Consider the following 26,139-nt stretch of genomic DNA (forward strand, 5'->3'; position numbering starts at 1 on the left):
ACCCTGTCCTCTCAACTCCAGGCCTTACTGCACCCTGTCCTCCCAACTCCAGGCCTCAGTGCAACCTGTCCTCTCAACTCCAGGCCTCAGTGCAACCTGTCCTCCCAACTCCAGGCCTCAGTGCAACCTGTCCTCCCAACTCCAGGCCTTAGTGCACCCTGTCCTCCCAACTCCAGGCCTTACTGCACCCTGTCCTCTCAACTCCAGGCCTTACTGCACCCTATCCTCCCAACTCCAGGCCTTACTGCACCCTGTCCTCTCAACTCCAGGCCTCAGTGCACCCTGTCCTCCCAACTCCAGGCCTCAGTGCACCCTGTCCTCCCAACTCCAGGCCTCAGTGCACCCTGTCCTCCCAACTCCAGGCCTTACTGCACCCTGTCCTCTCAACTCCAGGCCTTACTGCACCCTGTCCTCTCAACTCCAGGCCTTACTGCACCCTGTCCTCCCAACTCCAGGCCTCAGTGCACCCTGTCCTCCCAACTCCAGGCCTTAGTGCACCCTGTCCTCCCAACTCCAGGCCTTACTGCACCCTGTCCTCTCAACTCCAGGCCTTACTGCACCCTGTCCTCTCAACTCCAGGCCTTACTGCACCCTGTCCTCCCAACTCCAGGCCTCAGTGCACCCTGTCCTCCCAACTCCAGGCCTTACTGCACCCTGTCCTCCCAACTCCAGGCTTTACTGCACCCTGTCCTCTCAACTCCAGGCCTCAGTGCACCCTGTCCTCCCAACTCCAGGCCTTACTGCACCCTGTCCTCCCAACTCCAGGCCTTACTGCACCCTGTCCTCCCAACTCCTGGCCTTACTGCACCCTGTCCTCTCAACTCCAGGCCTCAGTGCACCCTGTCCTCCCAACTCCAGGCCTCAGTGCACCCTGTCCTCCCAACTCCAGGCCTTACTGCACCCTGTCCTCTCAACTCCAGGCCTTACTGCACCCTGTCCTCCCAACTCCAGGCCTTACTTCACCCTGTCCTCTCAACTCCAGGCCTCAGTGCACCCTGTCCTCCCAACTCCAGGCCTCAGTGCACCCTGTCCTCCCAACTCCAGGCCTTATTGCACCCTGTCCTCCCAACTCCAGGCTTTACTGCACCCTGTCCTCTCAACTCCAGGCCTCAGTGCACCCTGTCCTCCCAACTCCAGGCCTTACTGCACCCTGTCCTCCCAACTCCAGGCCTTACTGCACCCTGTCCTCCCAACTCCTGGCCTTACTGCACCCTGTCCTCTCAACTCCAGGCCTCAGTGCACCCTGTCCTCCCAACTCCAGGCCTTACTGCACCCTGTCCTCCCAACTCCAGGCCTTACTGCACCCTGTCCTCCCAACTCCAGGCCTTACTGCACCCTGTCCTCCCAACTCCTGGCCTTACTGCACCCTGTCCTCCCAACTCCAGGCCTTACTGCACCCTGTCCTCTCAACTCCAGGCCTTACTGCACCCTGTCCTCCCAACTCCAGGCCTTACTGCACCCTGTCCTCCCAACTCCAGGCCTTACTGCACCCTGTCCTCCCAACTCCTGGCCTTACTGCACCCTGTCCTCCCAACTCCAGGCCTTACTGCACCCTGTCCTCCCAACTCCTGGCCTTACTGCACCCTGTCCTCCCAACTCCAGGCCTTAGTGCACCCTGTCCTCCCAACTTCAGGCCTTACTGCACCCTGTCCTCCCAACTCAGAAACAGGAAGCAGACAGACAGTGGTGGGCGGGGTTTAAAGGTTTTTATTGGTTTATTTCCATCAGGATGATAAAAAGAACATAAAAAAACTGTGATGTCAAAGAACGAGCTCGATGACACGTGGGGGAGGTACAGGATGAAGGGGCGGGGCTTAGGGTCAGCAGCAGTCTGTTTCAGCCAGTGGACAGAAGGGAGGGCGGAGCTAAACCGAAGATCTGTCAGAACGTTGCCTAGCAACAGCGCTTCTCCAGCCAACCGAGGAGAGGGCAGGAACGAGCGAAGATGGGGGCAAATAGAAGAGGCGGGGTTAAAGAACGTCGTCACTTTCAGCTGTGTGGAGCTGCGTGTCATCGGCGTCCGTCATGATGCTGCTGTCCTGACTGTCGTCCACTTCCACGGCTGAGGAGAGAGAGGGGAGACAGGTGAGAGGGGTGAGACAGGTGAGACAAGGTGAGAGACAGACAGGTGAGAGGCAGAGACAAGGTGAGAGACAGACAGGTGAGACAGGTGAGAGGCAGAGACAAGGTGAGAGACAGACAGGTGAGACAGGTGAGAGGGGTTAGACAGGTGAGAGGCAGAGACAGGTGAGAGACAGACAGGTGAGACAGGTGAGAGGGGTTAGACAGGTGAGAGGCAGACAGGTGAGAGGCAGAGACAAGGTGAGAGACAGACAGGTGAGACAGGTGAGAGGGGTTAGACAGGTGAGAGGCAGACAGGTGAGAGGCAGAGACAGGTGAGAGACAGACAGGTGAGAGGCAGAGACAGGTGAGAGACAGACAGGTGAGAGGCAGACAGGTGAGAGGCAGAGACAGGTGAGAGACAGACAGGTGAGAGACAGACAGGTGAGAGACAGACAGGTGAGACACAGACAGGTGAGAGACAGACAAGTGAGAGGCAGACAGGTGAGAGGCAGACAGGTGAGAGGCAGACAGGTGAGACAGGTAGTTTAGATAAAAACTAAACTCGTTTCTAACCGAGTCCCAGTCAGAGTAAACATGTGACCTGCCACCATGGCTGTAATTGGTCGGCTGTAGTACCTTCGTCCTCTGGGAGGTAGCGCTTATCGATGGCTTCTTTGATCTGGTTGTTGGCTCCTTTGGGATCCAGATCCATCGCCCAGCTGAAGTTCATCAGAGCCAGGTGGGTCTGACCCAGCTTCTTATACACCTGGGGGAAGGTGGAGGAAAGGTAGAGGACAGGTGGAGGAGAGGGGGAGGAAAGATGGAGGATATGTGGAGGACAGGTGGCGGAAAGATGGACAGATGGATGACAGGTGGAGGAAGGGTGGAGGACAGGTGGAGGAAAGGGGGGACAGGTGGAAGATAGGTGGAGGAAAGATGAGGAGAGGTGGAGGAAAGGTGGAGGAGAGGTGGAGGAAAGATGAGGAGAGGTGGAGGAAATGTGGAGGACAAGTGGATGGAAGGGAGGATGGGTGGGTGACAGGTGGAGGAAAGATGGAGGATAGATGGAGGAGATATGGAGGACAGGTGGAGGAAATGTGGATGAGAGATGGAGGACAGGTGGATGAGAGATGGAGGACAGGTGGAGGGAAGGTGGAGGACAGGTGGAGGAAAGATGGAGGACAGGTGGAGGAAAGATGGGGGACAGATGGAGGAAAGATGGAGGAGATATGAAGGACAGGTGGAGGAAATGTGGATGAGAGATGGAGGACAGATGGAGGACAGGTGGATGAGAGGTGGAGGACAGGTGGATGAGAGGTGGAGGACAGGTGGATGAGATGGATGAGAGGTGGAGGACAGGTGGATGAGAGATGGAGGACAGGTGGAGGAAATGTGGATGAGAGATGGAGGACAGGTGGATGAGAGATGGAGGACAGATGGAGGAAAGGTGGAGGATAGATGGAGGATAGATGGATGAGAGGTGGAGGACAGGTGGAGGACAGGTGGATGAGAGATGGAGGACAGATGGAGGACAGGTGGATGAGAGGTGGAGGACAGATGGAGGACAGGTGGATGAGAGGTGGAGGACAGGTGGATGAGAGATGGAGGACAGGTGGAGGACAGGTGGAGGACAGATGGAGGACAGGTGGATGAGAGGTGGAGGACAGGTGGAGGACAGATGGAGGACAGGTGGATGAGAGATGGAGGACAGGTGGATGAGAGGTGGAGGACAGGTGGAGGACAGGTGGATGAGAGGTGGAGGACAGGTGGATGAGAGATGGAGGACAGGTGGATGAGAGGTGGAGGACAGATGGAGGACAGGTGGATGAGAGGTGGAGGACAGATGGAGGACAGGTGGATGAGAGGTGGAGGACAGGTGGATGAGAGATGGAGGACAGGTGGATGAGAGGTGGAGGACAGATGGAGGACAGGTGGATGAGAGGTGGAGGACAGGTGGATGAGAGATGGAGGACAGGTGGATGAGAGGTGGAGGACAGATGGAGGACAGGTGGATGAGAGATGGAGGACAGGTGGATGAGAGGTGGAGGACAGATGGAGGACAGGTGGATGAGAGGTGGAGGACAGGTGGATGAGAGGTGGAGGACAGATGGAGGACAGGTGGATGAGAGGTGGAGGACAGATGGAGGACAGGTGGATGAGAGATGGAGGACAGGTGGAGGACAGGTGGATGAGAGATGGAGGACAGATGGAGGACAGGTGGAGGACAGGTGGATGAGAGATGGAGGACAGATGGAGGACAGGTGGATGAGAGGTGGAGGACAGATGGAGGACAGGTGGATGAGAGATGGAGGACAGGTGGAGGACAGGTGGATGAGAGATGGAGGACAGATGGAGGACAGGTGGATGAGAGATGGAGGACAGATGGAGGACAGTTATTAGTGTCTCCCCTTAGATCTGATTGGCTGAATCTTCTTCACTCTGGAGCCACAGAGACACTTGATTGGATGATTGTTACCTTTCCTATGAGGAAGTAAACCAGAGACTCTTTAGGGACGATCTGCTTCAGCTCTTCCAGCTCCTGAAGGGCCGCCTGCACAGGCAGAGGGGTCAAAGGTTAAAGGTTAAAGGTGCTGGAACCAGAGGATATTCAGGCAGACAGAGGGGTCAAAGGTTAAAGGTTCTATAGCCAGTGGATATTCAGGCAGGCAGAGGGGTCAAAGGTCAAAGGTTCTATAGCCAGTGGATATTCAGGCAGACAGAGGGGTCAAAGGTCAAAGGTTCTATAGCCAGTGGATATTCAGGCAGGCAGAGGGGTCAAAGGTCAAAGGTTCTATAGAGCTTGAAAGTCCCGCCCCCTTTTTTGCTTCTTCTTCCTACTTCCGTCGTCCCCATGGGACCTCATGCCTGGATCTATTAACATGGGCAGGATGATGTCTTCTGTTCCCAGTCATTATATGCCTTTTTACAGTACACGCATGATGTTCTGGGGTTAAATATGGATGAGTTCATGCAAAAACATTGGCGATTTGTCGTAGGAGTGCCTGGTTAAACGTTGTAAAAAAAAGTTAGGGTAAAAAGACTACATTGCGTCGCATATGCTACGTCACTGATCATATTTCCCACCATGGACGAAGCCAGACATATCACCACCAGCATAGCAGAAGCTCTCCACGTGTCCCGACTGGTAGTGGTTCTCTCCTCGGCTCACAAGTTTTCGTTCGCCCTCGAAAAACTGAGTGAAACTGGCCAACGACAGCGCCATGATTGCTCTTCTTCTTCCACTCCTCCGCGCGCCCAAACGTGATGACGTTTATTTTCCGTGCCAAACGCTACATGCTGTAGTTCGAGAAATGCTCAGAAAAATAACTTAACAATGAAGCACTTATGCCCGCTAAACTGTTACGCTACTGGTATGAAAAAATATTAAAAAATGTCCTACACAACATATGTGAAATGCAAGACTCAATTCCATCAAGGGCAAAAAATAGTTTTATTCCGTCATGGCTCCGTCATTGACTTGAATGTCAAATTATTACACTTCCGAGGTCCCATGGGGAGGAAGTTGAATGACGTCAAGGAGGCGGGACTTTCAAGCTCTATAGCCAGTGGATATTCAGGCAGGCAGAGGGGTCAAAGGTCAAAGGTTAAAGGTTCTATAGCCAGTGGATATTCAGGCAGACAGAGGGGTCAAAGGTTAAAGGTTAAAGGTGCTGGAACCAGAGGATATTCAGGCAGGCAGAGGGGTCAAAGGTTAAAGGTTAAAGGTGCTGGAACCAGAGGATATTCAGGCAGGCAGAGGGGTCAAAGGTTAAAGGTTCTATAGCCAGTGGATATTCAGGCAGACAGAGGGGTCAAAGGTTAAAGGTTCTGGAACAATATTGATTACCTTGTACTTAAACTCCTACATATTGATTACCTTGTACTTAAACTCCTACATATTGATTACCTTGTACTTAAACTCCTACATATTGATTACCTTGTACTTATACTCCTACATATTGATTACCTTGTACTTAAACTCCTACATATTGATTACCTTGTACTTATACTCCTACATATTGATTACCTTGTACTTAAACTCCTACATATTGATTACCTTGTACTGATACGCCTACATATTGATTACCTTGTACTTATACTCCTACATATTGATTACCTTGTACTTATACGCCTACATATTGATTACCTTGTACTTATACGCCTACATATTGATTACCTTGTACTTATACGCCTACATATTGATTACCTTGTACTTATACGCCTACATATTGATTACCTTGTACTTATACGCCTACATATTGATTACCTTGTACTTATGCTCCTACATATTGATTACCTTGTACTTATGCTCCTACATATTGATTACCTTGTACTTATGCTCCTACATATTGATTACCTTGTACTTATGCTCCTACATATTGATTACCTTGTACTTATGCTCCTACATATTGATTACCTTGTACTTAAGCTCCTACATATTGATTACCTTGTACTTATACTCCTACATATTGATTACCTTGTACTTATACTCCTACATATTGATTACCTTGTACTTGTCGTTGGCGAACAGGATGGACGCTCGGTGGAACTTGCAGAGAGGATTTTTGGGGTCAATCCCAATCGCTCTGTTAAGAGTCTCTAAAGCAGCATCAGACTTCTTCAAGGCATGTTGCACCTGTGCACGTGCACACGCACACAAACAGAGTTAGTGCAGCACAACAGCAGAAGATCAATGCTACAAGTCAGCAAAGGTGCTGCAAAAGATAAAGGATGCTTTGAGACTGACATGAGACTGTGTTATAATGCTAACTGCTAACAGCTCCTGTGTTATGAATGGACAGTGCTAACTGCTAACGGCCCCTGTGTTATGAATGGACAGTGCTAACGGCTCCTGTGTTATGAATGGACAGTGCTAACTGCTAACGGCTCCTGTGTTATGAATGGACAGTGCTAACGGCCCCTGTGTTATTAATGGACAGTGCAAACTGCTAACGGCCCCTGTGTTATTAATGGACAGTGCAAACTGCTAACGGCCCCTGTGTTATTAATGGACAGTGCTAACGGCTAACATACCACTCCAATGTGGCAGAGCAGCACGGAGCTTTGAGGATTGATACTGAGAGCCTTCTTGAAGTGGATTTCTGCCAAGTTGAACTTCTCCTGTTTGTAGTAAATCATCCCAAGTCCATACCTGAGTGCACACACACACACACACACACACACAGTAACTACAACATGACCATTTATGTGTTTTATGAGCTGTACACACAGTGCACATGTTCCCATGGTTACCATGCGTTGTAGTGTCTGTTATTGACTCTGATGGCATTTCTGAAGCAGGCAAGAGCTCGGTCCAATTCCTCAGTCAGAACAAATTCATGACCCAACAGAGTGTAGGCATAGGCGAAGCCTGGATCCACCTGAGACAGACAGGTGAGCAGAGACAGGTAAAGAAGTGAGACAGGTGAGCAGAGACAGGTAAACAAGTGAGATAGGTGAGCAGAGACAGGTAAACAAGTGAGACAGACTGAAGCTGAACCAAGATAAGTTCAGACGGGTCTTGTGTGCTTTGATATTTATTGCTGAACTAGCATGAAAACAACAGACAGTCCTCTCTGTCTCAGCCTGTTTTTACAGTAAATAGTCTGTATGGAGGGGAGAGACATAATAGGTACTCAGCCCCCCCCACACTGCGCCCTTTGGCATCTCAGGCCAAATGGGAAATATAATCCCTCCAGCGAGTTCTAGGTCTATCTTGGGAATACCTCCCAGTTGGACGTGCCCGGAAAACCTCCAAAGGGAGGCGACCAGGAGGCATCCTGACCAGAGGAACCACCTCAGCAGACTCCTTTCTATGTGGAGGAGCAGCGGCTCTACTCCCAGCTCCCTCTGGATGGTGGGCTGAGCTACAAGCACCTCCTCAGTCAGCTTCCCTCCCCCCCAGTACCTCAGTAACCATGACAACAGGGCCCCACCTGGATGGCTCTCTGGAAGAACTTGATGGCGATGTCGTGCTCCCTCTGCAGACTGAAACAGTTCCCCGCTACACACCAGGCCTGCAGGGAGACACAGCTGATCAGACGGGGGCTCAGACGGTATTACCACCCAAGTCGATTCTGAGGCTCTCACCTCGGGGCAGTTCTTGTCCATGTCGGTGAGGTCTTTGGACAGGGCGGACAAGGCCACGTCTTTCTGCAGGTGCCAGAGTGTGGTGGAATAGATCTCCATTCCTTCCACTCTGTAGGACTCGATCCTGCGCACCTCGCCGAAGAGACGCTCCGCCTGCAAACACGACATCATGAGCACAGCGGACCAAACACACAGACTCCGCCCACAAACACGTCATCATGAGCACAGTGGACCAAACACACAGGCTCCGCCCACAAACACGTCATCATGAGCACAGCGGACCAAACACACAGGCTCCGCCCACAAACACGTCATCATGAGCACAGCGGACCAAACACACAGGCTCCGCCCACAAACACGTCATCATGAGCACAGCGGACCAAACACACAGGCTCCGCCCACAAACACGACATCATGAGCACAGCGGACCAAACACACAGGCTCCGCCCACAAACACGACATCATGAGCACAGCGGACCAAACACACAGGCTCCGCCCACAAACACGACATCATGAGCACAGCGGACCAAACACACAGGCTCCGCCCACAAACATGACATCATGACCACAGCCACACTCACCTGGTGGAAAAAAAGGCCCTACAGAATGGAGACGGGTCAGGTGACCCTACGGTCCCCTACAGAATGGAGACGGGTCAGGTGACCCTACGGTCCCCTACAGAATGGAGACGGGTCAGGTGATCCTACGGTCCCCAACGGAATGGAGACGGGTCAGGTGACCCTACCGTCCCCTACGGAATGGAGACGGGTCAGGTGACCCTACGGTCCCCTACGGAATGGAGATGGGTCAGGTGACCCTACCGTCACCTACGGAATGGAGACGGGTCAGGTGACCCTAGGGTCCCCTACGGAATGGAGACGGGTCAGGTGACCCTACAGAATGGAGACGGGTCAGATGACCCTACAGAATGGAGACGGGTCAGGTGACCCTACGGTCCCCTACAGAATGGAGACGGGTCAGGTGACCCTACGGTCCCCTACAGAATAGAGACGGGTCAGGTGACCCTACGGTCCCCTACGGAATGGAGACGGGTCAGGTGACCCTACGGAATGGAGACGGGTCAGGTGACCCTACGGTCCCCTACAGAATGGAGACGGGTCAGGTGACCCTACGGAATGGAGACGGGTCAGGTGACCCTACCGTCCTCTACGGAATGGAGATGGGTCAGGTGACCCTACGGTCCCCTACAGAATGGAGACGGGTCAGGTGACCCTACCGTCCCCTACAGAATGGAGACGGGTCAGGTGACCCTACCGTCCTCTACGGAATGGAGACGGGTCAGGTGACCCTACCGTCCCCTACGGAATGGAGACAGGTCAGGTGACCCTACAGAATGGAGACGGGACAGGTGACCCTACGGTCCCCTACAGAATGGAGACGGGACAGGTGACCCTACGGTCCCCTAGGGAATGGAGACGGGACAGGTGACCCTACGGTCCCCTACGGAATGGAGACGGGTCAGGTGACCCTACGGAATGGAGACGGGTCAGGTGACCCTACGGAATGGAGACGGGTCAGGTGACCCTACGGTCCCCTACGGAATGGAGACGGGTCAGGTGACCCTACGGTCCCCTACGGAATGGAGACGGGTCAGGTGACCCTACGGTCCCCTACGGAATGGAGACGGGTCAGGTGACCCTACCGTCCCCTACGGAATGGAGACGGGTCAGGTGACCCTACCGTCCCCTACAGAATGGAGACGGGTCAGGTGACCCTACGGTCCCCTACAGAATGGAGACGGGTCAGGTGACCCTACCGTCCCCTACAGAATGGAGACGGGTCAGGTGAGCCTACGGAATGGAGACGGGTCAGGTGACCCTACGGAATGGAGACGGGTCAGGTGACCCTACCGTCCTCTACGGAATGGAGACGGGTCAGGTGACCCTACGGAATGGAGACGGGTCAGGTGACCCTACCGTCCTCTACGGAATGGAGACGGGTCAGGTGACCCTACGGTCCCCTACAGAATGGAGACGGGTCAGGTGACCCTACCGTCCTCTACGGAATGGAGACGGGTCAGGTGACCCTACCGTCCCCTACGGAATGGAGACGGGTCAGGTGACCCTACCGTCCCCTACGGAATGGAGACAGGTCAGGTGACCCTACCGTCCCCTACAGAATGGAGACGGGTCAGGTGACCCTACGGAATGGAGACGGGTCAGGTGACCCTACCGTCCTCTACGGAATGGAGACGGGTCAGGTGACCCTACGGTCCCCTACGGAATGGAGACGGGTCAGGTGACCCTACGGAATGGAGACGGGTCAGGTGACCCTACCGTCCCCTACAGAATGGAGACAGGTCAGGTGACCCTACCGTCCCCTACAGAATGGAGACGGGTCAGGTGACCCTACGGAATGGAGACGGGTCAGGTGACCCTACCGTCCTCTACGGAATGGAGACGGGTCAGGTGACCCTACGGTCCCCTACAGAATGGAGACGGGTCAGGTGACCCTACCGTCCTCTACGGAATGGAGACGGGTCAGGTGACCCTACCGTCCCCTACGGAATGGAGACGGGTCAGGTGACCCTACCGTCCCCTACGGAATGGAGACGGGTCAGGTGACCCTACCGTCCCCTACAGAATGGAGACGGGTCAGGTGACCCTACCGTCCCCTACAGAATGGAGACGGGTCAGGTGAGCCTACGGAATGGAGACGGGTCAGGTGACCCTACGGAATGGAGACGGGTCAGGTGACCCTACCGTCCTCTACGGAATGGAGACGGGTCAGGTGACCCTACGGTCCCCTACAGAATGGAGACGGGTCAGGTGACCCTACCGTCCTCTACGGAATGGAGACGGGTCAGGTGACCCTACCGTCCCCTACGGAATGGAGACGGGTCAGGTGACCCTACCGTCCCCTACAGAATGGAGACGGGTCAGGTGACCCTATGGTCCCCATGGCCCACAGTTCCCTGAGTGACAGGTGAGTCTTACCTGCGTGTACTCGGCCAGCTCGAAGTAGGCCCTGCCGATGTGCGTGAGGACCCAGCCGGTGTTGTAGTGCTGGGGAGGCAGGGAGGTAAGGATGCTGATGGCTTCTCTGCAGCTGTACGAGCACAGCGCCTGGTAGCCCCGCCCCAGTTCCCGCAGCAGTGCCATCACGCTGTCTGAACACAGACGCCACATCATTAAACATTCGTTCTCCGATTTAAAACCAGCCCGACCCGTGGCTCTGGTTCTGGTTCTGGTTCTAATTGAGCTTCTGGGTTAACACTCAGTGGTTCTTGGTCCCTCTCTCACATGATGCAGAAGTATTATCCATACCTGCAGCAGCCCTCTGGTACTGGGGGATCCTGGTGTCTGGGAGGTTCAGACCGGGATCCAGTCTCAGGATGTCCAGACTCTCGTTCAGGTTGCTGCTGTTTGAAGTTTTTGCAGTTTTACATTTTGTTTTCCTGTTTGGGATCTTTGTGGGAAACTTCATCTTTAACTTCTTACTGTTCTCCTGCAGAGACAGAAGGGATGGGAGTGAGCTGAGGGGTTAAAACAGGGGCGCTCAGGTGAGACTACAGATGAGACTGCAGCTGAGACTGCAGTGTAGTACTACAGTAGTACTACGAGGCTAACCCATCCCTCCAACAGAACCGTTGGTACTCATGGGGCGTGCGGTACCTTGGCAGTGGAGCTGGCACTGGTAAACTGTAGTAGAGTAGTACTACAGTAGTACTAAAGTAGTATTACGAGGCTAACCCATCCCTCCAACAGAACCGGTGGTACTCATGGGGCGTGCGGTACCTTGGCAGTGGAGCTGGCACTGGTAAACTGTAGTAGAGTAGTACTACAGTAGTACTAAAGTAGTATTACGAGGCTAACCCATCCCTCCAACAGAACCGGTGGTACTCATGGGGCGGTGCAGTACCTTGGCAGTAGAGCTGGCACTGGTAAACAGCCTGGAGCTTCTTCTGGGCTGAACATTTGGAGGACCCGACATACTGGGACTGAGGACCTGTGGGGAGCCACTGAGAGAGAAACGAGTCAGAGAGACGCACCGACTGACAGAGTCACAGTTAGATCAACAGGTGGATCAACAAATCAACAGGTAGACCCACAGTCGGGCCGACAGTTAGATCGACATCCGCTGCTCAGTGAAACTGAAACTGAAACTCCCACAGATGAGGGATGGAACCTGTGGTAAAGTTCAAGTTTTCCACCATCTGTTGCCCTCAGAGTGATATGATTGGACAGCGGAACAATAAACAGGTGAACAGGTGGGAACAGACTGCAGGCACAGCCCGAGCTGCCTGCTGATTGGTTGTTGTAGTTACCTGGTGTGAGGCGCAGAGGTCTGTGATTGGTTGAAGGGGATGGGAAGAACATCTCTGCTGTTCCCACTCTGACTGAACACAGACTTTGATTGGCTGATCCTGGAGACAGACTGGCAGAGAGATGGACAAGTGAGAGATGGAAAGGTGAGAGATGGACAGGTGAGGGCGGCCAGCACCAGAAGACATGAAGCAAGAGGTGAAACTGTGGATTTCAAGGTTCCACAGGTATCCCTAAATATAACGTGTGTTATATGAATATGACGTGTTTGTCATGAATATAACGTGTGTGTTGAATATAACGTGTGTTATATGAATATAACGTGTGTGTTATGAATATAACGTGTGTATGTTGAATATAACGTGTGTGTGTTGAATATAACGTGTGTGTGTTGAATATAACGTGTGTGTGTTGAATATAACGTGTGTGTGTTGAATATAACGTGTGTGTTATGAATATAACGTGTTTGTTAAGAATATAACGTGTGTGTTATGAATATAACGTGTTTGTTATGAATATAACGTGTTTGTTATGAATATAACGTGTTTGTTAAGAATATAACGTGTGTGTTATGAATATAACGTGTTTGTTAAGAATATAACGTGTGTGTTATGAGTATAACGTGTTTGTTTTGAGTATAACGTGTTTGTTATGAATATAACGTGTTTGTTAAGAATATAACGTGTGTGTGTTGAATATAACGTGTGTGTGTTGAATATAACGTGTGTGTGTTGAATATAACGTGTGTGTGTTGAATATAACGTGTGTGTTATGAATATAACGTGTGTGTGTTGAATATAACGTGTGTGTTGAATATAACGTGTGTGTGTTGAATATAACGTGTGTGTTATGAATATGACGTGTTGGTTATGAATATAACGTGCGTGTTAGGAATATAACGTGTTTGTTTTGAATATAACGTGTTTGTTTTGAATATGACGTGTTTGTTATGAATATGACGTGTTTGTTTTGAATATGACGTGTTTGTTATGAATATGACGTGCGTGTTATGAATATGACGTGCGTGTTGTGAATATGACGTGCGTGTTGTGAATATAACATGCGTGTTATGAATATGACGTGTTGGTTATGAATATGACGTGTTTGTTATGAATATAACGTGTTTGTTTTGAATATAACGTGCGTGTTATGACTATGACGTGTTTGTTATGAATATAACGTGCGTGTTAGGAATATAACGTGTTTGTTTTGAATATGACGTGTGTGTTATGAATATAACGTGTGTGTTTTGAATATAACGTGTTTGTTTTGAATATAACGTGTTTGTTATGAATATAACGTGTTGGTTATGAATATAACGTGCGTGTTAGGAATATAACGTGTTTGTTTTGAATATAACGTGCGTGTTATGACTATGACGTGTTTGTTATGAATATAACGTGTTGGTTTTGAATATAACGTGCGTGTTAGGAATATAACGTGTTTGTTTTGAATATAACGTGTTTGTTATGAATATAACGTGCGTGTTAGGAATATAACGTGTTTGTTTTGAATATAACGTGCGTGTTATGACTATGACGTGTTTGTTATGAATATAACGTGCGTGTTAGGAATATAACGTGTTTGTTTTGAATATAACGTGTGTGTTATGACTATGACGTGTTTGTTATGAATATAACGTGTGTGTTATGAATATAACGTGTGTTTTGAATATAACGTGTTTGTTTTGAATATGACGTGTGTGTTATGAATATAACGTGTGTGTTATGAATATAACGTGTTTGTTATGAATATAACGTGTTTGTTTTGAATATAACGTGTTTGTTTTGAATATAACGTGTTTGTTTTGAATATAACGTGTGTGTTATGAATATAACGTGTGTGTTATGAATATAACGTGTTTGTTTTGAATATAACGTGCGTGTTATGAATATAACGTGTTTGTTTTGAATATAACGTGTTTGTTTTGAATATAACGTGTTTGTTTTGAATATAACGTGTTTGTTTTGAATGTAACGTGCGTGTTATGAATATAACGTGTTTGTTTTGAATATAACGTGTGTGTTATGAATATAACGTGTGTGTTATGAATATGACGTGTGTGTTATGAATGTGACGTGTTTGTTATGAATATGACGTGTGTGTACCTTCTTGTTGGCAGCTGTGGTTTGCGTTTCCATTGTAGCTGAATAGTTCTGTAGATATGTAGGGTCTCCTGGGCTGGGATCCAGGGGCAGGATGCCGAAACTACACACACAAGAGTCAGAGTTGTATGTTATTAGGAAGCTATGACATGCCAGATCCCTGTGCACAGGTGAGACTCACCTGGGTGTCAACGGGCTGAGGGCAGCAGGTCCGCCCAGTAGACTCCGCCCACTCTTAGGTTTATTTTGTTTGGCTAATAGAGAGCCAGCTGACGCCATGGAAACGGTGTTCCCCAACAATGAACCGGTCTCAGGGGAGATGAGGGAGGAGTCGATGTAGGCAACCGACAAATCAGATGTCAGCTTTCCATTAGAAGATTCTAGATTCAAACGATTCAGCTCCTGAGAAACAAGAAACACTGTCAGTAATCCGATTACTCCCAGCCCGACACATCAGTAATCTGATTACAGCAGGAGGAATGCCTCTCTTTTAGGCTAAAACCGGGTTCCTGAGGCCACACCTGGATAAAACGCCATGTGTGTCCACACCAGCGCCCTCTGTGCTGCAGCACTTTAACCGCCACATGTTCTCCAACACGCCACGTCTGGGTGCTGACCATGAGCGTAAAGGAGAGCATCGAAAGCAGCTGGTGTGGACGCCGTCATATGTGAACATAGACTGAAGCCGCAGGGCTCTGCCACGCCGCGCTCTCTGCCACGCCCTCTGCCACGCCCTCTGCCACGCCCTCTGCCGCACCCTGTTCCACTTCACGCTCTCTGCCACGCCCTCTGCCGCACCCTGTTCCACTTCACGCTCTCTGCCACGCCCTCTGCCGCACCCTGTTCCACTTCACGCGCTCTGCCACGCCGCACTCTCTGCCACGCCGCGCTCTCTGCCGCACCCTCTTCCACTTCACGCTCTCTGCCACTTCACGCTCTGTTTCACGCTCTCTGCCACGCCCTCTGCCACGCCGCGCTCTCTGCCGCACCCTCTTCCACTTCACGCTCTCTGCCACACCCTCTTCCACTTCACGCTCTCTGCCACTTTACGCTCTCTGCCACTTTACGCTCTCTGCCACGCCACGCTCTCTGCCACGCCACGCTCTCTGCCGCACCCTCTTCCACTTCACGCTCTGTTTCACGCTCTCTGCCACTTCACGCTCTGTTTCACGCTCTCTGCCACGCCGCGCTCTCTGCCACTTCACGCTCTGTTTCACGCTCTCTGCCGCGCCGCGCTCTCTGCCATGATGCGTCATGTGATCAGGAAGTGATGACAGTGCCGGTGAGAGAGGAACAGGTGAGTTGGTGTGTTTTGCGTACCAGTGTGTCCTGCGGTGTTTCCATGAGGGCGGTATCTAGGCGATGAGATGGGTTATGGGCGGGGCTTACAGATGGAGGAGGTGGGGCTACTGAGGAGTTCTGTAGAGCAGACAACCTGAAGACGTGATCTGGGTCTGGCTTCTCTCCTGGAATACAAACCAAAATGTTCCCATGAGTCACATGATCATGTGACATCATCATAGGGCATGTGTGTGCATGCGTTACCTAGGTGACAGAGGTTCTGGAACGGTGACCAGAGAAAAGGGTTGAGAGTTAAACTTCTCTGGAAACATTCAGCGCCTTTAGCAACACGATCCGTCTTACTGCTCAGAGACAGAAAGGGGAGGAGTCAGAAAGGGGAGGGATCAGAAAGGGGAGGGGTCAGTCGGCCATAATTACCAGTAAATGTGACCCAGTAACGACAGCGTGAAGGAGGCGGAGTCTCCAAACTCTGTGATGATGTCATCCTGACTCTTCTGCTTGTTCAGCACTCCACCAATCAGGACCTGTTCGCCCTCAGCCAGCCTGAAAGCCATAGGTGGGCGGAGTCACAGTACAGAGGTCAGGTCAGGGTTTCCACGGTGACAGATCAGAACACACTTGAGTGTGGGTTCTTACTTGCTGAGTTCCACGCAGCACTTTGCCAGCAGGAATCGAACCTGCGGCGTGGAGCAGCTGTGAGCCTTCAGCAGGCGGTAGGCTTTGTAGGGCTTCCCTGAGCGGTGGTAACAGGTGGCCAACAGGTAGAGCGCCTCCTCCGACCTCACTGAGAGACAAACACAGACAGGTTAACTCTGAGGCTCCGAGCCGGTTACAAATGCAGATAAAAATTGTTCAAAGATGGAGGGGAACAGGTGTTACCTTCAGCGTAGAGTCTCTCTGCCAGGAAAACAGCATCCAGGTAGGCATAGTGGTTCAGAGCCTGCCACACTGCAGCCTGAGAACAGGGAGACAGACGGGATCAGTGGACTTCTGAGAGTGGACGGGCTACAGGTCAAAACATACCGTATTTTCCGGACTATAAGTGGCACGTTTCTTTCATAGTTTGGCTGCTACTTATAGTCAGGTGCGACTTATATATCAAAATATCAATCATTGAAGAAGTTTTAGGAGTAAAGGAGTAAACATATATCTACAGCTGAGAGGGGACTCCACCTCCTGTACCACTGAAACTTAGAGACAAACAAATCCTATTCTGCAGATTACAAACTGCAGCTGGTAAAACATGCAGCAGAAAGAAGGTTTCGAGTGAAGGGCGGTTTATGGTCTGAAACCAGGTCGTCTGCGTGGGTGTCGCAGTTAACGCAGACATGCCCCCCCCCCCTTACGCAGACACTCTGGTGCACCTCTCCAAAATTGTAACTCACCGCAGACAGTGCCGCAAATATCGTCGCAGGGAGGAGAGAAAGGAGGCATCCGACTGGTCAACTGTAATGACCTCCGTAACCGGAAGAGGAACACGCCACCCACCACACCCACAATCCTAGCTTCTTCGTGATTGTCCCTCTTGCGTTGTGGCGTGGGATTAACATAGCGCAGACCGCGCTTCAAAATTGGGCATGAATCAAAAATAACTGCGTCATGTCTGCGACAAGCTCACTGCGACACACTGCTGCGAGAGTATACACGGCCCTTGAGAGAGATGCACAGGTGATACACAGCTGATACACAGCTGATGCACAGCTGATGCACAGCTGATGCACAGCTGATGCACAGCCGATACACAGCTGATGCACAGGTGATGCACAGCTGATGCACAGCCGATGCACAGGTGATGCACAGCCGATACACAGGTGATGCACAGCCGATACACAGCCGATACACAGGTGATGCACAGCCGATACACAGGTGATGCACAGGTGATGCACAGTTGATACACAGGTGATGCACAGCTGATGCACAGCCGATACACAGGTGATGCACAGCCGATACACAGGTGATGCACAGGTGATGCACAGCCGATACACAGCCGATACACAGGTGATGCACAGGTGATGCACAGCCGATACACAGGTGATGCACAGCCGATACACAGGTGATGCACAGCCGATACACAGGTGATGCACAGGTGATGCACAGCCGATACACAGGTGATGCACAGGTGATGCACAGTTGATACACAGGTGATGCACAGCTGATGCACAGCCGATACACAGGTGATGCACAGCCGATACACAGGTGATGCACAGCCGATACACAGGTGATGCACAGGTGATGCACAGCTGATGCACAGCCGATACACAGGTGATGCACAGGTGATGCACAGCCGATACACAGGTGATGCACAGCCGATACACAGGTGATGCACAGCCGATACACAGGTGATGCACAGGTGATGCACAGCCGATACACAGGTGATGCACAGCCGATACACAGCTGATACACAGGTGATGCACAGGTGATGCACAGCTGATACACAGGTGATGCACAGCCGATACACAGCTGATACACAGGTGATGCACAGCCGATACACAGGTGATACACAGGTGATGCACAGGTGATGCACAGCCGATACACAGGTGATGCACAGGTGATGCACAGCTGATACACAGGTGATGCACAGCCGATACACAGGTGATGCACAGGTGATGCACAGCTGATACACAGCTGATGCACAGGTGATGCACAGGTGATGCACAGCTGACACACAGCTGATACACAGGTGACGCACAGCCAATACACAGCCGATACACAGGTGATGCACAGCTGATATACAGCTGATGCACAGCTGATATACAGCTGACGCACAGGTGATATACAGCTGATATACAGGTGATATACAGCTGATATACAGCTGATATACAGCTGATGCACAGCTGATACACAGCTGATGCACAGCTGATGCACAGCTGATGCACAGCTGATGCACAGCTGATATACAGGTGATGCACAGGTGATGCACAGCTGATACACAGCTGATATACAGCTGATGCACAGGTGATGCACAGCTGATACACAGCTGATATACAGCTGATGCACAGCTGATGCACAGCTGATGCACAGGTGATGCACAGCTGATGCACAGGTGATGCACAGCTGATGCACAGCTGATATACAGCTGATGCACAGCTGATGCACAGCTGACACACAGGTGATGCACAGGTGATGCACAGGTGATGCACAGCTGATGCACAGGTGATGCACAGCTGATATACAGCTGACACACAGGTGATGCACAGCTGATGCACAGGTGATGCACAGGTGATGCACAGGTGATGCACAGGTGATGCACAGCTGATATACAGCTGACACACAGGTGATGCACAGCTGATATACAGCTGACACACAGGTGATGCACAGCTGATACACAGCTGATGCACAGGTGATACACAGCTGATGCACAGGTGATGCACAGCCGATACACAGCTGATGCACAGGTGATGCACAGCTGATGCACAGGTGATGCACAGCTGATGCACAGCTGATACACAGGTGATGCACAGGTGATGCACAGCTGATGCACAGGTGATGCACAGGTGATGCACAGCCGATACACAGCTGATGCACAGCTGATGCACAGGTGATGCACAGCTGATGCACAGCCGATACACAGCTGATGCACAGGTGATGCACAGCTGATGCACAGCCGATACACAGCTGATGCACAGGTGATGCACAGCTGATGCACAGGTGATGCACAGCTGATATACAGCTGACACACAGGTGATACACAGCTGATGCACAGGTGATGCACAGCTGATGCACAGGTGATGCACAGCTGATATACAGCTGACACACAGGTGATACACAGCTGATGCACAGCTGATGCACAGCTGATGCACAGGTGATGCACAGGTGATGCACAGGTGATGCACAGGTGATGCACAGGTGATACACAGCTGATGCACAGGTGATGCACAGCTGATGCACAGCCGATACACAGCTGATGCACAGCTGATGCACAGCTGATGCACAGGTGATGCACAGCTGATATACAGCTGACACACAGGTGATACACAGCTGATGCACAGGTGATACACAGCCGATACACAGCTGATGCACAGGTGATACACAGCTGATGCACAGCTGATGCACAGGTGATGCACAGGTGATGCACAGGTGATGCACAGCCGATACACAGCTGATGCACAGCTGATATACAGCTGATGCACAGGTGATACACAGCTGATGCACAGGTGATACACAGCTGATGCACAGGTGATACACAGCTGATGCACAGCTGACACACAGGTGATACACAGCTGATGCACAGGTGATACACAGCCGATACACAGCTGATGCACAGGTGATACACAGCTGATGCACAGCTGATGCACAGGTGATACACAGCTGATGCACAGGTGATACACAGCCGATACACAGCTGATGCACAGGTGATACACAGCTGATGCACAGCTGATGCACAGGTGATGCACAGGTGATACACAGGTGATGCACAGCCGATACACAGGTGATGCACAGCCGATACACAGGTGATGCACAGCCGATACACAGGTGATGCACAGCCGATACACAGGTGATGCACAGCCGATACACAGGTGATGCACAGGTGATGCACAGCTGATGCACAGCCGATACACAGGTGATGCACAGCTGATGCACAGCTGATGCACAGGTGATGCACAGGTGATGCACAGCCGATACACAGGTGATGCACAGGTGATGCACAGCTGATACACAGCTGATGCACAGGTGATACACAGGTGATGCACAGCTGATACACAGGTGATGCACAGGTGATGCACAGCTGATATACAGCTGACACACAGCTGATACACAGCTGATACACAGCTGATGCACAGCCGATACACAGCCGATACACAGCTGATACACAGCTGATGCACAGCTGATACACAGCTGATACACAGCTGATGCACAGCCGATACACAGCTGATACACAGCTGATACACAGCCGATACACAGGTGATGCACAGCCGATATACAGCTGATGCACAGCTGATGCACAGCCGATACACAGGTGATGCACAGCCGATATACAGCTGATGCACAGCTGATGCACAGCCGATACACAGGTGATGCACAGCTGATATACAGCTGATGCACAGCTGATATACAGCTGACGCACAGGTGATATACAGCTGATATACAGGTGATATACAGCTGACGCACAGGTGATATACAGCTGATATACAGGTGATATACAGCTGATATACAGCTGATATACAGGTGATACACAGCTGATATACAGGTGATACACAGCTGATGCACAGCTGATACACAGCTGATGCACAGCTGATGCACAGCTGATATACAGGTGATGCACAGCTGATACACAGCTGATATACAGCTGATGCACAGGTGATGCACAGCTGATGCACAGGTGATGCACAGCTGATACACAGCTGATATACAGCTGATGCACAGCTGATGCACAGCTGATGCACAGCTGATGCACAGGTGATGCACAGCTGATGCACAGCTGATGCACAGGTGATGAACAGCTGATATACAGCTGACACACAGGTGATGCACAGCTGATGCACAGGTGATGCACAGCTGATATACAGCTGACACACAGGTGATGCACAGGTGATGCACAGCTGATATACAGCTGACACACAGGTGATGCACAGGTGATGCACAGCTGATGCACAGGTGATGCACAGCTGATATACAGCTGATGCACAGGTGATGCACAGCTGATGCACAGGTGATGCACAGCTGATATACAGCTGACACACAGGTGATGCACAGCTGATGCACAGGTGATGCACAGCTGATGCACAGGTGATGCACAGGTGACACACAGGTGATGCACAGCTGATATACAGCTGACACACAGGTGATGCACAGGTGATGCACAGGTGATGCACAGGTGATGCACAGGTGATGCACAGGTGATGCACAGGTGACACACAGGTGATGCACAGCTGATATACAGCTGACACACAGGTGATGCACAGCTGATATACAGCTGATGCACAGGTGATACACAGCTGATGCACAGGTGATGCACAGGTGATGCACAGGTGATACACAGCTGATGCACAGCTGATGCACAGCTGATGCACAGCTGATGCACAGCTGATGCACAGCTGATGCACAGCTGATGCACAGCTGATGCACAGGTGATGCACAGCTGATGCACAGCTGATGCACAGGTGATACACAGCTGATGCACAGCTGATGCACAGCTGATGCACAGCTGATGCACAGGTGATGCACAGGTGATGCACAGCCGATACACAGCCGATGCACAGCTGATGCACAGCTGATGCACAGGTGATGCACAGCTGATGCACAGCCGATACACAGCTGATGCACAGGTGATGCACAGGTGATGCACAGCTGATGCACAGCCGATACACAGCTGATGCACAGGTGATGCACAGCCGATGCACAGCTGATACACAGCTGATGCACAGGTGATGCACAGCTGATGCACAGCTGATGCACAGCTGATGCACAGGTGATGCACAGCTGATGCACAGCTGATACACAGGTGATGCACAGCTGATGCACAGCCAATACACAGCTGATGCACAGGTGATGCACAGCTGATGCACAGGTGATGCACAGCTGATGCACAGGTGATGCACAACTGATGCACAGGTGATGCACAGCCGATACACAGCTGATGCACAGCTGATACACAGGTGATGCACAGCTGATGCACAGGTGATGCACAGCTGATGCACAGGTGATGCACAGCTGATGCACAGGTGATGCACAGGTGATGCACAGGTGATGCACAGGTGATGCACAGCTGATACACAGCTGATGCACAGGTGATGCACAGCTGATGCACAGCTGATACACAGCTGATGCACAGGTGATGCACAGCTGATGCACAGCCGATATACAGCTGACACACAGGTGATGCACAGCTGATGCACAGGTGATGCACAGCTGATATACAGCTGATGCACAGCTGATATACAGCTGATGCACAGCTGATGCACAGGTGATGCACAGGTGATGCACAGCTGATGCACAGGTGATACACAGCTGATGCACAGCTGATATACAGCTGATATACAGCTGACGCACAGCTGATATACAGCTGATATACAGCTGATGCACAGGTGATATACAGCTGATGCACAGGTGATATACAGGTGATGCACAGGTGATATACAGCTGATATACAGGTGATGCACAGCTGATACACAGCTGATACACAGAATGTTAACCCTCAGCTGGATGAACCAGTTAGTCAGAAAAACTAATAATAATGAACAGAAACCATAGGTCAGGTCTCTGCTGGTCAGGGGAAAACCTTTTCTCCCTGTTTCCCTTCCTTAAGAACGGCTTCTTGACAGCCACCCTTCCATGGAGCCCATTTCTGATGAGGCTTGGGCCAGCAGCAGATGGATCAGCTGAAGGTCCAGATGCATCTCTTAGCTCCTGTGTCAGGTCTTTGCTGGATTTTTTCCTCTTTCTTAAGGACATCACTTTCAGATCCTGTTCATCTGCTGTAGATAGTTCTTTAGGCCTGACACTTCTTTTGTCCTCCACTTGTCCAGTTTCCTCAAATGTTATAAGGACACACTGCACACCATGCTGAGATATGACAAGTTTTCAGCTAACAGCTCTTTGGGAATCACCTTGTTGCTGCAGAAATCCTGTTTTCTGTCTGTCACACTGTGTTATCTTTGCTGTTTTTCACACATGCAGCTAAAGAAATGGGAACAAATGATGTGTCTCTGAGCCAATCCAAACACGATAACTTCAAGTTCCTCAGGGCTCCATTCTGGGCCCTCGTCCTTTTCCCTTTAACTTTCTATCACCCGACGAAAAGCTTGTAAATGTAAAAGTTAATGAACTCGGTTAGTAAAGAGCACATTTTCCTGCAGTAAGTGACAGAGAATCAGCACAAAGCCTTGTTCGAGTCGTGAGCAAATCAGGAAGAACTGGAGAAAAACAACTTTCCCCATAAGTCTCAATGTGAAAATCTTTCTTTTCACTTTTTAATCTCAATCAATATCCTCGTTTTTCCCAGTAATAATGTAAAAAAAAAAATCACATAAATATGTTCTTTTTTCCTTCCAAACGTACAAATTTAACCTTTTTTTCTTGTAAAAATAATCTATTTGTTGCTCATTTTTGGCTTTTTTTTCACTAATCTGTACATTTTGCTGTTTTTCACAGATGCAGCTAAAGAAATGGGAACAAATGATGTGTCTCTGTGACAGGCTGCTGGGAACAAAGTGCCTAAAGATCCAGTTTAGGCAAGGCAAGGAAGGCATCTCTATTTATATAGCGCATTTCATACTACAGGCAACTCAATGTATTTAAAACGGCTTCTTTGCTAAGTTGGACACAACACTGGTTCATCCCTTGAGTTAGGAGCCTTTTTCCTGCCTGAATGGTTCATAGGTCAGAGTCAAAGAAAGAACACATTCCTCTGAAGATGCTCAGTGTTTCTGAAGACACACACCTGTTTACCTTCTGCCCTGCTCCAGCTCCTGTTAGAGCCATTCATCTGGGGCAGGTGTGCTGGGGCAGGTTGATGGAACCATCTAGGGCAGTGAGGACCAGGGCTGGGAACCACTGCCTTCAATCCCCCCATAAAGGTGCAGAAATGCTGCGTCACAAACCCACCTGAGACCGTTAAAGCAGAGAAGCTGAAGCAGCTTCTGGCTGTTTACCGGCAGCTAGCTGAGTTAGCTTGTGGAGTTACCCAGGAGCTAGCTAGTTAACTCGGCCCTGCTGCGGCTGGTCAGCGGCTGGTCTGGGGTCAGATTGTAACCTCACACCAAGCACAGCCTCCACAGAGCCGGTTATTTCCATCGGTGAACTTTAAAAGCTGAACTCCGGCGGACTGGAGCCGCTCACACAACCGTTAGCCGCGGCGCTAGCATGCTAACACCCCGTTAGCATGCTAGCTTTATCGGCGCTAACGTCACCGAACTCCGTTCGGAAAGTCACAGATTGAGAAAGTGTTGCTCCTCAGCGGGGACACACAGCTCAATATCAGACCTTAAAACAACACGTCCTGTCCGCTGATGCATTCGGCGTACAAACAGCCCAAATTAAAAGACTTGTTTGGTAGAGAGCAAACTTTCCACAATGTTTTCTGTCCCTCTGCAGCGATTTGTGACCTCAGCCAACCTGAAGGAAACGCTGGGGAAACATCCAGTTTTCTTACTACAAAAACCTCCTGCTTTTAAATCTGCGCTCAGGAAATGTTACCAATTAATGTGCCAACCGTGTTACAGCATTTCACCAGCATTTCATCAGCATTTCCAACCCAAGCACCGCTTAGCCAACATCAGCTGGAATCCGGCAGTTTGTTAAAGGAGTTTGGCATTAAGCATTTATTCTGTATTTATTCTGTAACCACCCCGCCGTTAGCAGGCTGTGTTAGTCCCGCTTCAGTCCTGGGCTGAGAGCCCCTCAACAGACCCGGACCCAGCCTAACTACCGGGGGGGAAGCTCCGGGCAGAGAGCGGCGGGCTGCGGGGCCTGCGGCCGGGCACCGCTCTCCCACCGCGGGCTGAAGTAGCCGCTCAGGCCGGCCTCGGACACTCGGCTCCCCGCTCATGACAACAATCTGACGGCATGTTTTGTACCTGGACGGGTTCCTGCAGCACCGTCATTCCGCTTCCAGGCTCCGTCTATCGGCTCCCGGCGTCTGTTTTTTCCTTTTCTTTTTGGCCCTTTCTTCACTTCGGTCTCCAGGAGGAGCTGAAGCCGAACATTTGAACGTTACCGACCGTTACCTGCCGAGCACAGCCGAAGAATCCCGAGGAGGCCGGCGACCGAAGGCGGAAACAAACGACTCTCAGGCAGCTGCGCCCCCCGCTGGTGGACCGGGGTAAAGCAGGTAAGAGTGAAGGTTTGTGGCTCCGCAGTGGTGAGTAAATAATGTTGAATGTTTATTGAAAGAACTTTGTGGAAGAGAGATGGCAAAAGTTATGGGAGGAAGAAAGAAAATGACGTTGGTTGTATAAAATACAAAGGAAAATAGGGAAAATGAGAAGATCAGAAAGAAGTAGGAGAGAGGAGACAATTATAACAAGACTTAGAATTGGACATAATGGATTAAATAAAAACCTATATATGATAGGAAAACATCAGTCAGGGAAATGTGAGTGTGGGGAAGATGAGACAATTGAACATGTTATTTCATATTGTAGGAATTATCAGGCTCAGAGAAATAATTTAATTAGAAATCTTAGTAGGGTGAAAATGAAATTGGATGTAGTAGATTTATTGCAAAAAGAATCAGGAAACAGAGGATATCAGGTTATTTTTTATTATTTAAAACAGTGTAGGTTGTATAATAGAATTTAGTATATATAAAGTATATAAATGAGTGTATATGAGTAGGGACTATGTAAAAGTGT

At 50.6% G+C, this 26,139-nt stretch overlaps 1 protein-coding gene across 2 annotated transcripts; it reads right to left on the bottom strand.

Moving 5' to 3' along the window:
- Positions 1–1,691: 1,691 nt before the first annotated feature.
- cdc27 (cell division cycle 27) lies at positions 1,692–25,532 on the bottom strand. 2 transcript variants are annotated; one of them, XM_075454184.1, is made up of 20 exons: positions 25,363–25,532; positions 16,727–16,802; positions 16,484–16,631; positions 16,265–16,390; positions 16,091–16,188; positions 15,866–16,011; positions 14,727–14,947; positions 14,549–14,648; positions 12,443–12,552; positions 12,037–12,136; positions 11,442–11,622; positions 11,112–11,284; positions 8,155–8,307; positions 8,001–8,081; positions 7,318–7,445; positions 7,099–7,216; positions 6,572–6,700; positions 4,541–4,615; positions 2,701–2,830; positions 1,692–2,062 (listed from the first exon to the last, which is right to left on the bottom strand). In XM_075454184.1, exons 1-20 carry the CDS (start codon positions 25,387–25,389, stop codon positions 1,971–1,973), a joined length of 2,412 nt encoding a protein of 803 aa, XP_075310299.1. In that variant the 5' UTR covers positions 25,390–25,532; the 3' UTR covers positions 1,692–1,970. The 2 variants fall into 2 exon arrangements, with proteins under 2 accessions (XP_075310299.1, XP_075310300.1); XM_075454185.1 differs by lacking the exons at positions 12,037–12,136; positions 12,443–12,552; positions 14,549–14,648; ... (5 more) ...; positions 16,727–16,802; positions 25,363–25,532 and adding an exon at positions 11,790–11,812.
- Positions 25,533–26,139: the final 607 nt, after the last annotated feature.

The sequence above is a fragment of the Odontesthes bonariensis genome, chromosome 21 (genome assembly GCF_027942865.1).
Source record: "Odontesthes bonariensis isolate fOdoBon6 chromosome 21, fOdoBon6.hap1, whole genome shotgun sequence".
NCBI classification, from domain to species: domain Eukaryota; kingdom Metazoa; phylum Chordata; class Actinopteri; order Atheriniformes; family Atherinopsidae; genus Odontesthes; species Odontesthes bonariensis.